Source organism: Diabrotica virgifera, chromosome 1, assembly GCF_917563875.1.
Source record: "Diabrotica virgifera virgifera chromosome 1, PGI_DIABVI_V3a".
Taxonomy (NCBI): domain Eukaryota; kingdom Metazoa; phylum Arthropoda; class Insecta; order Coleoptera; family Chrysomelidae; genus Diabrotica; species Diabrotica virgifera.
Genome location: NC_065443.1, coordinates 297,787,219 through 297,803,449, shown reverse-complemented (window position 1 = coordinate 297,803,449; position 16,231 = coordinate 297,787,219). Strand labels below are relative to the sequence as shown.

Genomic DNA, 16,231 nt, shown 5'->3' with positions numbered 1-16,231 from the left:
TCGAGATTTTACTGTACCTCCGAACCGCGTGATAAGAAGTCAGATTTCGATTTACTCTGATTACGATATTAGTTACAGAATACCAATCGAAACACACAAATGACGCGATAGATATCAAACATTCCGATTTCGGATAATTACGATTCGACTTGGTCATTTCTATTTGATTTGCTAAAAGTTACAGAATAGGGCTGATTGGCGAAGGGTTTCCTTAATAAAAATCAGAATTGCTATACTAAAGTTTGTTGCTACCAAACTGCCAACTAAAGGAACAGAGGAAGAATAAAAACATAATACACAGCATAAAGCCTGAAGACAGAAAACTATTTCAAAGAACTTTTATAGTAGAGAATAGAATCGGATTTCAAAAACATGTAAACCAAATCCAAGATAAGTAGAATTGCAATAACAAGGCTCGCCAATAAGGTTAACAAAAAAAGAAATTAAAAATGTATGTAAACAGATGAAGAGGAACAAAGCACTTGGATCAGGTGGTACACCCAGAAATTGTTTATGTAGGTACGGAATGAACGAATTATACGAACATCTTCGGCAACTATTTCAAGAATCCATAAACACAAGTGAAATGACCATGGAATGGAAAAATCCGTACTATACACAAAAAGTGTTAAATATCAAATATTCATAATTTATATCCGATATTAAGCAGTATATTTTTATCACCCCGTATATCAGATGAACCGATTTGTTATTATATTTAACCATGTGCGGGCTATTTCATTTGTTTAATTGTTGCTATTCATAAACAATATTTTGGCAATGGACATTAATTTAGCTGACTAAGTAAAACCTTTGTTCTTTTTGTCGTGTGGGCTATGACCTAATTCATGCGGCCAACAAGAGAGAATATACATTTAGAATGATTCACTAAAGTCAAGTCAACCAGGCAAGATGTGCCTTTAACTTCATTCCTTCGAGTCACCGCATACATTCAACATGTAGCATTATAGAGTCTTACGTTAATTCGCACACGAGTCACATATCAGTACAGCTACGTTCTCCCGGGGTTTTGAGGTACCCTAGGGTCAGTCTCTATCAATAAATTATAAAGGTGCTTTTGGTGTTTCAATAACTGTCGATAGATCCCCACTCAGCCCGAAGATTAGACAAAAAGGGAGATAAAAATAATTATGAAACTTACCGAGAAATATCTGTAACCGAATCTACGAATAGAATATATGAGGTTTTGAAGAATCGAACCCAGAAAGAATATTTAGATTCTGAAGCAGAATAACAAGCAGAATTTCGTATGAGTCGATCCACTATTGACCAAATTTTCTCCTAGTCCAGATGATTGAAAAAAAAAAGATGGCACGGAATCACGAAACTTATGTTGTGCGTGACCTACAGAAAGCCTACGATAATGTGCCTTAATAAGTTATGGCAATCAATGGGAAGCACGATTATTAATACTATATGGAACTAATACAAGCCGCCAAAGTACTATACAATCAATCCCTAAGAACAGGATTTTTAACATCAACCCCTTCCATACGGTGATGCACCCGTGTGCATCATGCTTGACTGTCCGCTACGTACGCTGGTGCATCATGAGTTTGCGTTCAGCGCGCGAATCCGTATATATCTAGGTGAGACTTGCCGTATGACTATGCCGGTCCGGCGCAAAAAGGGATTGAAGCAAAGATGTTACCTGTACTCACTTTATTTAAAATATACCTCGAGAGTGCTTTAACAATGTGCATGGAAACCACTCACGTCACCAGATACGCCAACTTTGCAGACGATCAAGTAGGTACCTAATAGGGGCTCAAGGAAAACGATTTAAACTATATGGCCTAAAAATTAATGATTGAAGAGTGATATATGAGGTTTAGAAGTCAATAAACAGAAAATCTTTAAATATTTATAATCTAAATATTTCTCACGATGGAACATTAGACAAAGCCATAAGAGGCCTTTTCTACCTGTCATAAATATGACAGGTAGAAAAGTCATCATAAAGATAAAAGCATTTTGTGGGACCAATTCATCAACAAAGAAAATAAAAAGAGGATATATGAAACTATAGTGAAAAGTATCACTTTCTACAGTTGAGTGTTTTAGAAAGAGACGGGATTATGCCACAAAAATATTTTTTTGAGTAATTAAAGGTTTTATCTTTCTCAACAAACAGCTGACGCTCGAACTGTCGGATTTTCAATTGCATTTTAGACAAACAAGGAGACATGCCACACTTACAAGAAGTTCATATTATTGTTCCTTGGTGGCAGCACTATATGCAGAACGACAAAAAACCAAAATCTCAAGTTGTGTGGCATAGAGGCGGCTTTACCTATTGTGCAGGGTGTGCGGTGCACACGGGCGCCGGGATGTTGGGGGCGCCGAGCGCCAAAGAGCGGGTCGTTTACTTTGTTTCAGTATAGAATAAATGCTTTAAAATGATTAATGAAAAATTACATTGGCACCTATCGCGATTTATGGATTACCGCCCGCCCGACTGTCAGTCGGGCAAATGAAAACCAAGGTAATTCTACACCAGAACTCCTCTCTTCAACGTCGTCACCTATATTCTCTTCATCCTTGGTAGTGGAAGAAGACGAAGAACCTTTGTGCCGAAGCGTTCCCGGATAATATACTTCAAAATGATATAATGAATAATCTTGCCTTATGTCCACAGATTTTATCCGACAAACAGAGGATAATTTTAATGGAGCGTGGACCAGTACAAGCAAAACAGAGTTCTTATACTTTGAATAGTTCGAAAAGATCTTTTTCAAATCCGTATTGTACTAAAAAAATGTTAAATAATGAAACCGTTTTAAAAACTTGGCTGGTTTTCTCTAAACCGACTGATTCTGTTTATTATTTTCATTGTAAACTTTTTCATACTGATGTTACATCTTTTAATGATAAAATGGATTATAAAAATTGGCAGCATTTGTCTATAGTTTTAGAGCTTATGAAAAAAGCTTAGTGCACCTATCATGTCTTAGGAAACAAATTACATTAAAAACCGTTATTTTAAAAGGAAAGTCGGTAGATTTTTTGAATCAAGTTGTAATTGAACGAGAAAAAAAACGTTGGGTGGAAGTACTTGAACGAATAATCAACATAATTCATCTTTTAGCGAGGCAATGTCTGACTTTACGGGGAAAGCCTGAAAAAATTTACGATTCTGACAATCGTAATTTTTTAAGGTTAGTTGAATATACTTCTAATCTTGATAATGTGCTTGCAGAACATATTGCTCTAATTCAAATATCTGAGTCACGCCTAACTCATTATCTGGGCCATAATATTCAGAATGAAATAATAAATTTATTGAGAGAAAGAATAAAAAGAACTACATAATATTACTTTTGAATTAAAACAATCAAAATATTTTTTCAATTATTTTAGATTGCACTACAGATATTGATATTGCTCACAAAGAACAAAATATCGGTTGTCGTACGGTACGTTCTTTTAAATGCAAGTAGCAATAAGGCTGAAATAAAAACACATTTTCAAGGTTTTTTTTCTATTACAGATACTACTGGTCAGGGCTTAACTCAATTTTTGTTAAAATATTATTTAATCTCGAACGAAATTGACAAACCAGATATGCGTGGTCAAGGTTACGATAATGGGTTAAATATGAAGGGGAAGAATATAGGTTTACAACAACGAATTTAAGGCTTTGGTCACACGGGCGATTTTTACGGCGCCCATTGGTTTGACTACCTCCTCCACCAATTTTAGATGAAATCATTTATCTAAAATGGGTGGAGGAAGTAGTCAAACCAATGGGCGCCGTAAAAAATCGCTTGTGTGGCCAAAGCGTTAGACTTAAACCCGCGTGCATTTTATGTATCTAGTATTTTTTTTTTAAATAATCACAAAGTTCAAAATAAAATATCATTTATAGGTTTTTATTCCTAAAAATACTATTTACTTGTGTACTCAAACCTGTCAAATTTTCTCAACTAATTTTCAACCATACCTCATAGATAAAAAAGTTCATTTTTAATTAAATATTTTTAACAGATTTGGATAGGTTGTTCTGACGCCGTGAATACCTAGTGGCTCCCGACATCATTTAATATTGCACTATTTGCATCTGGATTTTTGTTTATATTATAAGCGTACCTAATACCCTATGTACTAGTACTAGGTAGGTACCTATTCGACTATTCCATTTTGACTGCGCGTCTACCAAAGGGCGCCAGGGCATCGACTGCACACGGGCGCTACATGGGCTAGAGACGCCTCTGGGCATAGCCCCTTCTCTTACTCAGGCACTCAGTTGTGAGGTATGGGAACTGAAAGAAAGAACACTGGTAAATCTGTCAACCAATGCCATACAAAGAAAATAAAATGAGGGTATACGAGACTGTAGTGCAAATTATCACTCTATATAGCTGTGAGGTATGGCCACTGAAAGAAAGAACACTGACAACCTGAAAAGCAACTGAAGTGGATTTTTGGAAATCAACAGGAAGATCTAGAAGAGAAACTAACTAAGGAAGATTACTAACTAACGCATTAAAGAAATAATGGGAACCAAACCAACAATCACAGATGACTTATCAACAAAACAAGTTATCTGGTTCGGACATATACAAAGAATAGAGGAACAACGAATACCAAAGGAAATGCTAAAGTGGCAACCAAAAGGACAGGGAAAACGGGGTAGACCGAGAACAAGTTGGAGAGAAGCAATAGACAAAGATCTGAGAGAAAGAAACAGAAGAGGAACTATCGAACAACCGGACGAAGTGGCGGTTGGAAGTCTAAAGTACCTGTTGTCACGGATAACTTAGAATTTCATAGAAAAGACCCAGAACAAGGGTTCTTGATAACATCGACGAAGACCTGAGAAATATGTGAATACCTGCTTGGCAGAGAAAGGCGATGGACAAAGACGACTGGAGAGAAATTATTGAGGAAGCTAGGATCTTGTGCTAGGACCCACACATGATTGTAAAGCCAGAATGATGATGATAAAGAAACTATGTATGTATGTATCGGTTTTAGAACGTCTTTCGACGTTGTTCGATGCTTAACTTCCACGTTCTTCTATCATCCCATTGGCCATCTCTAAGATCCCTTGTACTCATTGCTTTGGTTACCCCTTCTTTCCATGTCTTTTTGGGTCTTCATCGTTTTTTTGCGGTTTGGTGGTACCCACTGCATGATCTTTTTGGTCAATCTTGTGTCTTCCATTCTTTGAACATGACAATACCAATTCAACTATTCCCTCTCAATGTCTGTTGTTAAGTAACCATCTATTCTAATTCGTCGTCTTACTTCCTCATTTCGAACTCTTTCCCTATGGGATATACCTAACGATCTTCTAAACACATCCATTTCTACAGCTTCTAATTTTTTCCTGTTGTTCTCGGTTATTCTCCAAGTTTCTGCTCCGTAAAGTAGGCTGCTTTTAATAAGTGTTTCATATATATTGTATTTTCGCTGTATTCCTATTCCGATGAAGCTCCAAAGTATTCCATTTAGGCAGCCAATTGTTCTTCTAGCTGGTGTTACTCTTTTCTTTATTTCCTCATCGTCTGTTCCCGTTCTATCGAAGATTACTCCCAGGTACGTGTATTCACTACAGGATGTGATTTGTTCATTATCCTCTAGTTCGATATTGGATAACTCAGCTCCTATGGGTAGGTATTTAGTTTTTTCCACATTAATTTCCAAGCCCCACTTTTCATATTCCTCCTTTAGTTTTCTTGCCATATACTCTAGGTCGTCTTTATCATTAGCTATAGCTATGATGACTTGGTCATCAGTAATTTATGAGGTATATAAACAAACCTCTCCGAGGTCTATACCCATACCGTGGCATTTACGTTTCCACTGGTTTAGTGCTTTTGCAACATATATCTTGAACAAAGTTGGTGAAATACAGCAGCACTGGCGCAGACCATTGTTAACTATGAACTTTTTAGATAGTGTGTTGCCAATTTTTACTTGTGATGTAGAATTTTCATATAGATTTTTTAAGGCTTTGACTAGAGTGTAGCTGATATGTTAGTTTTTTGTAGTGATTTCCACAATTTAGTCACAGGAACGCTGTCGTATGCTTTACGGAGGTCAACAAACATGAGATAAGTCTCTTGATTGGTTGCTGTTTTTTTTTCATAAGGAAATTGCATAAGGAAACTAACTACAATAAAAATTCCAACATTATTTTGAGAAGTATTTATTAAACATTTGGTCCGATTGTTTTTTATTTTTATTTTAACATTTGCAAACATCATTCCAAAATTAGGAATAATATATTCCTTTCATTCCTATCGTATGGTGGTACCTACGTTTCCCATAATTTTATGCATATCTAATATTACACAACCTGCTGAAAACAAACTAAGGAAAATATGAGAATGTACAGTATTAAATCTATCAAATTTAGAACTTGGATCTAGATAAGTACAGTATAAAAGTAAAATTTTAATTTCTCTATATCGATATACCATATTGAACTTTTGCCCGGTTTACTGTTTCCCCCTTGCTAATTTTAAAATTTGTGTTTGTAGTTGTAGTTATAAAACATAAATTAGTTCAAACTTATTTTGTTTAGTTTTTTATTTCACGTACCTACCTATGTAATTCATTTTTGTTGTCTACATTCTTTATTCAGACATGTAGGTATTCAAATGCTTTTATAATGCCCGATTGTAGGTAGGTACCCCCATTTTTATGAAAAAAATTTCCAATGAGATACCTATTTCCATAATTTGTAAACTGAGTTCTAGGTTGTTTGCATTTTTTCCTTTTCTATCATAACTTTTTTGTTTGCTGAATTGCGGTTTCCTGTCTTAGATTCTGAACTTTCTGTTTGTAATCTTGTATCTCGTAAACCATGTATTTATTTCTTGCGCCCCTCTTTTAATATCTGTTGTTTATTTTAAATCGACGTTGTGGAGGTAAGAGCATTTAACTGGTGGAGGTAATAAATGGATTTTATCCTCCTGATATTTCCCTCCTTTAATATGGGGTTTTGGTAATTTTTCAAATCCTTTGAAAATATCTTCTGTTCTTTGTTTAGTTCCATTAGCAGGATCTTTTTCATTTGAATTACTAATAGTATCTATATTAGCTATTAGGGGGCGTTCAGGTATTACGTAATGCGATTTTTGAAGATTTTTGACCCCCCTCCCCCAACCTGCGTTACGTAATACTTGAACGGCCCCTATCACTTCTTCTCTTCTAATTTTTTAGAATTCATTTGAAAATAATTAGACATCGCATACCGCATCCATATTTTGTGATTTGGTTTCCACCTCTATTTTTAACAAAGCTATTCCAAAGGGCCTAACCGGGTAAGATGGTGAAAAGTGCCCCCAGCTCGATTTAAATTTCATATAGGCCACTTTTTAGCACATATAGAGGAACTCACTTTCTGAAATTTTTATCCCCCTAGGTGGTCACGTGACCCCCTAGAGCCTAATTAGGCTTTTTATGTTTTTATTTTTTATCTCAGCCGCATCAAGAGCTAGCCAAAAACTTTATTTAAAAAAATTGTAAGTTTCAAAAAGATCTATACGAATTTTTTTTTTTAATTTTTTGGCGGGAAATTCGAATTTTTAGAACAATTTTAAACTTTTAAATAACTCTGAAATAAAAACTAAGACACTCGTTTTTACGAAAATCAATTATAATGTGTATTTTTGCACAATCCTTCACTCTGAATTTTTTCAGATTTTTAAAATTGGTGAAACGTACCTTTATAAATAAAAAACCGCATTTTTTCGGTTTTTTTTTTCGTTTTTTGATACAATTTTATACATATTTTTCAAAAAAGGCAGCACTGTCACTAGAGTAGGTAAAAAACTGAAAAATAATTGGGGTTTGCTTAATAAAAATTTTTTGTAACGCCATCCATTTTCAAGATACAGGGCGTTGAAGAAAACAAAATTTTACACATTTTTTACGATTTTGCTGAAACTACTGGCAACATTGTAATAAAACTTGGCTGGATTTAAGAGGTAGTTATTGTTCATGTTTTGACATACAATTAAGGATTTGATATTCATCGTTGGCTCGCATAGGGGTAATGGTCTGAACTTTTTAAAGAATAAAGATAGTACGCCACTGACATATTTCAAATTAACAATCGTTTTTGAATTTCTCGTTAAATTTTGTGACAAAAAATGTGTCTTCTTATTTTTTTATACGACGCGCCATTTTTATTCAAAAAATAAAAGATCTTAACCCTTACAAAGTATTCGAACTTCTAGTACTACATCTACATATTAGTTTCTACATCTACATAATAAACTCGTACATCCATTATCAAAATTAATTCGAATACTTTGGAAGCGTTAAGATATTTTATTTTTTGCAGCAAAACGGCGCGTCGTATGAAAAAATGAGAAGATAGATTTTTTATTGCAAATTGAACGAGGAATTCAAAAATGATTGTTAATTTGAAATATGTCAGTGGCATACTATCTTTTTTTCTTTGAAAAGTTCAGACCATTACCCCTATGCGCGCCAATGATGAATATCAAATCCTTAATTGTATGTCAAAACATGCACAATAACTACCTCTTAAAACACGCCAAGTTTTATTACAATGATGCCAGTAGTTTCGGCAAAATCGTAAAAAATATATAAAATTTTGTTTTCTTCAACGCCCTGTATCTTGTAAATGGATGGCGTTACAAAAAATTTTTATTAATCAAACCCCAATTATTTTTCAATTTTTTACCTATTCTAGTGACGGTGTTAAATTTTTTGAAAAATATGTATAAAATTGTATCAAAAAACGAAAAAAAAAACCGAAAAATGCGGTTTTCTATTTTTAAAGGTACGTTTCACCAATTTTAAAAATCTGAAAAAATTCAGGGTGAAATATTGTGCAAAAATAATAAAAAAAAAAGTTTTCGGCTAGGTACGAATTGATTTACCGACGGTTCAATGATGTGTCTTAATATTTCGCACCTCAAGTGCCGAGCTACAGAAGTGCCATCTACTCTGATGACCAGGAAGTATAAACACCTTAGACAAGGAAAGAGAGAGGACGAGTAATCCTTGACCAAAAGTGAAGCCAAACTGACACCAGAGATTTTGATCATCGACGTATCTTTGGGGTATTGTTATACATTGAGTATTTAAAATAAAAACATGAAATGTATTTAAAATGAAGAATTTTTGTACGGTAAATGTTTTATTAAGTTGCTCATATTACGTACATATGTTTCAATACATACATATGTTTTTATTACGAATTTTAGATGATGATTTACTTTATTTTTTATGAAATTTTAACCTTCAACGAACACCCACCACTGGCAACCCATTGTTATTTTTGACGTGACCGCCATGTTTCTGGTGACAAACAAACCAAAAACTGGCTTCACTTTTGGAACGTGTGTTTTAAATGAGTGTTACCCGTCCTCTCTTTTTTCCTTGTCTAAGATAAACACGACTCGAAAAGAGAAGTTTTCCACAAGCTTTTGAGCTGTATTAAAAGTTGCCTGCATGCAGGGCTTCGGCAAAAGCTTTGCCAATGCCAGATTTTATATACCAAATAAATGGTGTAGGATCACATCGTTAAATCCTCATTAAATCACATTATAATTTATTTTCGTAAAAACGAGTGTCTTATTTTTTTTTCAGAGTTTTTTAAAAGTTTAAAATTGTTCTAAAAATTCGAATTTCCCGCCAAAAAAACTAAAAAAAATTTTTCATATAGATCTTTTTGAAACTTAAAACTTTTTTAAATAAAGTTTTTGGCTAGCTCTTGATGCGGCTGAGATAAAAAATAAAAACCTAAAAAGCCTAATTAGGCTCTAGGGGGGTCACGTGACCACCTAGAGGGATAAAAATTTCAGAAAGTGAGTTCCTCTATATGTGCGAAAAAGTGGCCTATATGGAATTTAAATTGGGTTGGGGGCACTTTTCACCATCTTACCCGGCTAGCCCTTTGTTCTTGAATTTGTAGAAACCACCATGTCACTGCGATTTCAAGGTTATTGTCTATCATCAGCTATGCATTGCATCGATTTCTACAAACTCAAATCTGGAGAAAAGCAAATTCCCCATATAAAGATCAGAAAGAATACAGCAGAGCAGTGAAATCATTGTTGTTCTGGTATAGTCGACACTTGGTGTAGACAAAAAGTATAATAATATGTTAACAATGGTGGTGAATGGTGACTTCCGATTACAGCAGTAAAATAACTGTTATTTCACCTTAAGACTCGGTACCTAGCTGGAATATAGGAAATTATAGAAGTTATATGAAATTATTATAAAAACCCAAAATTGAAAACAAGGCACTCTTTGAGGGGTTCATTTGAACAACTAATCATTATTTTTATTTCTTGTATATGATGATCTAGGTTGTAATATTTATAACCAACCATATTTTGGTTGCGATTTCGTAGTATGAACTCGTTGAATATTTCTTAGAGCTAGGGGAGACATGGCGGAAGTCATCGGTGGTGCAGTTTGTAGTTTATCCTTTTCCTACAACAAATATTAATGTGATCAGATTTAAAAAATGAAAGCTGCTACTATGACTTACGTCTGCAAAAGTTACAACATGCTTTGGTCCAGATTTTACTTTTTCTGGAGTCTTCGTACTTTCATGCTCGGGTTGTTCTTCCTTCGTTAAAGCTGCCACCTCTGCATCTGCTTCAGACTCCAATTCTGAACTGGACCTCTCCACCTTTTCTTCAGTGTTTGTATCATCTTTGGTCTTGGGAACTTCTTCACAAGTAGCTGTATCACCATCGATGGATTTATTAACATCTTCAGTAGAAGATTCTACTTCCTTTGAATCTGAAGATCCTTTTTTCACCATTTGTGGCGTGGTAATTGGACTAGGTGATCTTCGTATAGCTGATTCGTTAACTGGACTAGCTACAGTAGCTTCTACATTTATTGGTTCTGGTGTTTTTCTTGCTGGACTAATAGGTGTTGGAGATTTTATAATATCAGAAGTAGATTTTGGGCTCTTGGGTGGTTCTGGAGTACTTTTTGGACTCTTTGGTGCAGGACCTCTGCTTGGACTTCCTTTAAGGCTGCTTTTCTTAGGTGACTGTGGGTCTTTTAATAATACTTTAGGTATGGGACTGGTCGGTCTAGGTATAGATATAGCTTCTTCTTTTGATATATCATCAATTATTGATTTTTCATCTTCTGACAGATTCCAATCCTCACCAAGAACATCTTCAACATTAGTTTTACGTTTGGAGTCAATGTACGAATCAATGGATTTCTTTCCTGGGCTTCCAGACTCTTCTAGAGGAGGGGACACTATTATCGGAGGTGAGGTAATAGTATCCTGTGAATAGTCAGTTTCTGATATGTTAATATCCTTCAGGATTTGATCTAGGGAGTCAGACGAGGATGAGTCTTCAGATTGTTTCATGCTTGGCACTGGAGAAGCTTTGGCGCTATCAAATTCAATAAGATCTTTCTCTTCTTTAGTAAGTTTTGCAACCGCAGGAGATGTTTCTTTTGTAGCATTAGTTTTAGGTGGATCAATTGAGATGGTAGGTGTAGCTGCTGTTGGTGTCGGTTTTTTTACTGTTATATGGGGACTCAAAGCATATATCTTCTTTCCTTTTTCTAAAAACAGAAAGTATACGAAATAAATGTATGTGAAAAACATGGACTAAAAATGAATATAAAAAAGGCTAAGAACTAAGAAAACAAATATACAAACACATTTGGAAAATGTATCGGTAGAAAGGGTTGATAAATACAAATAACTCGGAACCTGGATTTCAGAAAATAATAATCAAACAACAAAAATATGTGCCAGGATAGAAATAGCAAGGAATGCGTTTGTAAAAATAAAAACAATTCTCTGCAACAAAGACCTTCGATTAGAACTGAAAGCAGTGTTGCCAACCTTCAAGCGAGCTTTTTCCCTCAACTTACCCTAAAATTCCCACTTTTATGAAAAAATTCCCTACCGTTTACAAAATCGGTAATTTCCCTCATTTTTTCTAAATATTTTAGAATTTGGACTGGAACAAAAATTCCCTTTTGAGTTCATTTTTTCTCTTCTTACCTTTTTAACTGTTAAAAAATCCCGCAAAAAGGGAAATTTCCCTCAGGTTGGCAACACTGACTGAAAGTAAAAGCTCTGAGATGCTACTTGTTTTCGGTACTGCAATAGTCCAGGGCGGATCTGTTTTGAGATGGATGTTGAGAGGTGACTCTAATTTTTGTTGCAGAAATTACTTGGAATTAACCCATATAATAATAATTGAGTTAGCCTCCCACTCAAAAAGGTCCGGAACATTGTTTAAATAATCAAAATGTCAAAACATGAACGAAAAATTCGATTTTTTTCTTCGTTTTTTGATTATAACTTTAAAAGTATTAACTTCCAAGAAAAGTTGCACTAAAATAAAAGTTGCGTAATTAAATTTCCTAAAATATAAGATTGGTTAAACATTTTTTAAATTTTTATCCTTGTTGCAAAATAGCACTAATTGCGAAGAATACATAAATAACAAGTATTCGCATTTTACGTTTTTCAACCATTTCTGCTACACTTAGGACGGTTTAATGATTTTGCAAAAAATTTTTCAATCCAGCTTTCGCAAAAAAAATTTATTTTTTTAAAATGTTGCAGGACTGAAAATAAAGCAGATCTGTTAATTACCACGGCATCAGGAATTTTTTTAAATAAACATTAATTTTTGGTGCTAAGCGCAGGACAGCGGTGTTCGATTCACACAAGTTGATTTCCACCAAAATTTCTTCCAATCTTTACCTGTGATATTATTTTCTTACTGTATATTTTGTTGTATGTTCATATTTTAATTCCACAAAAATCAAACTAATTTGACAAATTGAAGAGTCTCAGATGCAGAATCCACCAAAAATGGTAAATAGTTATTTAAATCTGAGACTATTCGTTTTGAAAGTTCTTTCTGGTACATCCTTAATCTGTGACTTTTTCAATTAATAAGACCGCAGACGACGAATATAGAAAACAAAAAGGAAACGATCACATTCCGCTTTCATTCGTCTAGGAAAAAAGGACAGAAGAGGAACTTTCAGTACTCAAATCCGAGTAAAGATAGAAAAATAAGAAAAAACAAGCAAAACCATCATTTAGTTATCAAACTAATTTGATTATTGTTTGTGAAAAATTGTTTAAACAATTGCATATGTTTAAAAATAATACACTTTTATTTTATAAGTTAAAATATATGAACAAAGAAAGTTTTTGCTAAAAAAAGTATTTCAAAGGACAGAGTATGTGTTTTTATTTTGTAATAAACAAATTTATTTATTTATTTCGAAATGTACTAAAAATTAAAATTTATCAATCATTATCTAAGGTCATTGGAATGACCAATCAGAGCGAACGTAATCGTTGTCCTGCGCGTAGCACCAAAAATTAATGTTTATTTAAAAAAGTTCCTGACGACGTGGTAGTTAACCGATTTAAATTTTGCAAATTGCAAATGAAAGGTACAGTATTATTTTATATGTAACAAAAAAATTCAACTTGCTGTCTGCTTTATTTTCAGTGCTGCAACATTTTGAAAAAATTAATTTTTTTTGCGAAAGCTGGATTGCAAAATTTATTTTGCAAAATCTATTAAACCGATCTTAATGAAATTTACAGTATTGTTTTATCATATCATAAAATTTTTCTGGGTGAAATATGAAGGTCCTAAGTGTAGCAAAAATGGTTGAAAAACGTAAAATGCGAATACTTGCTTTTTTATCGGTTTTTCGAAACTATTGTTATTTTGCAACAAGGGTGACAATTTTTAAAATTTTCAGTTAATCCTATATTGTAGGAAATTTAATTACGCAAGTTTTATATTAGTGCAACTTTTATAGAAAATGAATATTTTTATAGTTATAATCAAAAAACCAAGAAATAAATCGAATTTTTCCTTAATTTTTTGACATTTTGATTATTTAAACAATGTTCCGGACCCTTTTGAGTGGGAGGATAACTTAAATATTATTCAAAAATGATTAATTTTTTTCAATTTCGTTGCAACACGAAACTACAGCCGCATCATTATTCCAGTTCAATCCGAGAGTGCAGCAAGCACCTCTACCGGTTTCGAAACTTATTAGTCTCTCATCAGGGGGCACATATGCTGCTCTCTCTGACCCAACTAAGACAAACCCCGGCGTGCAGTCCCGGATTGCAACGAACGAAATGGCCCTAGGAAAAAACTAAGTTTTCAATCTAATAGCACATCAAACAACATCCAAAAATGTTATTCTATATCGTACCAGACTGAAAACAATGGGAACCTTCTCTGGTAACACCTCTGTATAATGTATAATCCCTCTGGGGCTCAGTGGAGAACGTTGTTCAGATGGAAACGCCAATAGCGATAAAGGAATTTATTTATAGAACCGACACTAGGGTATTTTTACCCCGGGAGAACTTTTGAACACTGACTGGTTACTGGTACGCGTTTAGTTGAAGACTGATGAAGACTCTATTTGAAGTTACATCTTGACTGCTTAAGTTGATTCTTGAGAATGATTCTAAATGTGTCTTATTTCTCAGCGGTGGCACTTAGTATTGGTGTCAAGCCACGCGCTGAGTATATTTACAAATATTGAGAACAAAGAAATATATTTGATCATCAAATTAAATATTGCAATTGCCCGAATTATTGTTTACAGTTTACAATTCGTGAACTAAATTAGTAACCCGTACATGTATTATACCATAACAAATTGGCTCATGTGATATACGGGGTGATAAAAATATACTGTTCAATATCGGATATGAATAATGAATGTTTGATATTGGACAAACTCCAAGGCTTCTACAATTTGTAAGCCATAACGGGTGCTGAGACTAAGGAAGATGAAGGAATTTTACAATTTGTAATTCACGTCCAATCTGTCCAGCGCTGTAAAGTTCCAACGAGAATGGTTCCTTTCGTACTCAATCGGAGTAAACATGTAAATCAAAAATGAATAACCATTTTCAATTTCGTTGCAACACGAAACTACAGCCGCATCATTATTCCATTTCAATCAGAGAGTGCAGCAAGCACCTCTACCGGTTTCGAAACTTATTTATCTCTCATCATTAGTTCATTGCAATCCGTGACTGCACGCCGGGGTTTGTCCTAGTTGGGTCAGAGAGAGCAGCATAATGTGCCTCCTGATGAGAGACTAATAAGTTTCGAAACCGGTAGAGGTGCTTGCTGCACTGCCTGATAGAACTAGAATAATGATGCGGCTGTAGTTTCGTGTTGCAACGAAATTGAAAATGGTTATTCATTTTTGATTTACATGTTTACTCCGATTGGAGTACGAAGGGAACCATTCTCGTTGGAACTTTACCGCGCTGAGCAGATGGGACGTGAATTATAAATTGTAAAATTCCCTCATCTTCCTTAGTCTCAATATCCGTTATGGCTTGCAAATTGTAGAAGCCACGGAGGTGTAACCAGAGAAGGTTCCCATTGTTTTCAGTCTGGTAGGATGTAGAATATCATTTTTGGATGTTGTCTTATGTGCTATTAGATTGAAAACTTAGTTTTTTTTTCGAATATTATTATATGAGTAATTTTCAAGCAATTTCTGCAAAAAATATGAGTCACCTCAACATCCAAATGTACTAATATTTTTACAGATGCGCCCTGGTCTATAAGCACTTGAAAGCTGGACAATTGAAGCAAGAACACATAAGTAAGTTACAGTCATTTGAAATATTTTGTTACAGAAGGATGCCTAGAATAGCATGGATACAGAAGAAATCGAAGACGGAAGTATTGCGAGAAATGGGCAAATATGATATAGTGAACATAATAAAATTAAGAAAGTTACCATATATCTGGGACAGGTACAGTGGAACCCCGATAAGTCGGCCTCCGATAACCCGGAAGTCCGGCTAACCCCGGTTTTCATCGGACAAAGCAAACAATTTTAACTTTGACTGAGTTTTTTTTTACCAAGAAATAAACAATATCGTATACAACTGTACGTGATTTAGATGTACTGTGCATATAGTCCAGAGAAATAAGATTTTTCTCGTGACACATCCCCCTCCAGGCCGAAACCAAATTTTTTGAGTAGTATGGACATCTATAATAATAACCTATATGTTTCTTGCAGCCGATTTTGATGATATACATAGTTATAAACAAATGAAAATCAAAAAAACGGTAAATTTTCGCTTTTTTCGTCTATAACCAAAAAGTTAAGCATTTTTAACAAATTTGAGAGTAAGAAACCCATAAATCGTCTAAAAAGTTTCAATATGGCGTTCGCTGAATATGTTTATCCTTAT

At 34.3% G+C, this 16,231-nt stretch overlaps 1 protein-coding gene across 6 annotated transcripts in view; it reads right to left on the bottom strand.

The window, feature by feature from the left end:
• Window positions 1-9,706: 9,706 nt before the first annotated feature.
• The window catches only part of LOC126879162 (transient-receptor-potential-like protein), a 175,352-nt gene continuing 168,827 nt past the window's right edge, over window positions 9,707-16,231 (bottom strand). For 4 of the 6 annotated variants that reach the window (XM_050642168.1, XM_050642169.1, XM_050642170.1 and 1 more), the window contains exons 18-19: window positions 10,508-11,556; window positions 9,707-10,449 (exon numbers count right to left, since the gene is read on the bottom strand). In XM_050642168.1, coding sequence (XP_050498125.1) covers window positions 10,333-10,449; window positions 10,508-11,556 — 1,166 coding nt within the window. In that variant the 3' untranslated portion in view covers window positions 9,707-10,332. The remainder of the gene's footprint in view (window positions 10,450-10,507; window positions 11,557-16,231) is intronic. The other 2 variants (XM_050642172.1, XM_050642167.1) reach the window with 1 other exon arrangement.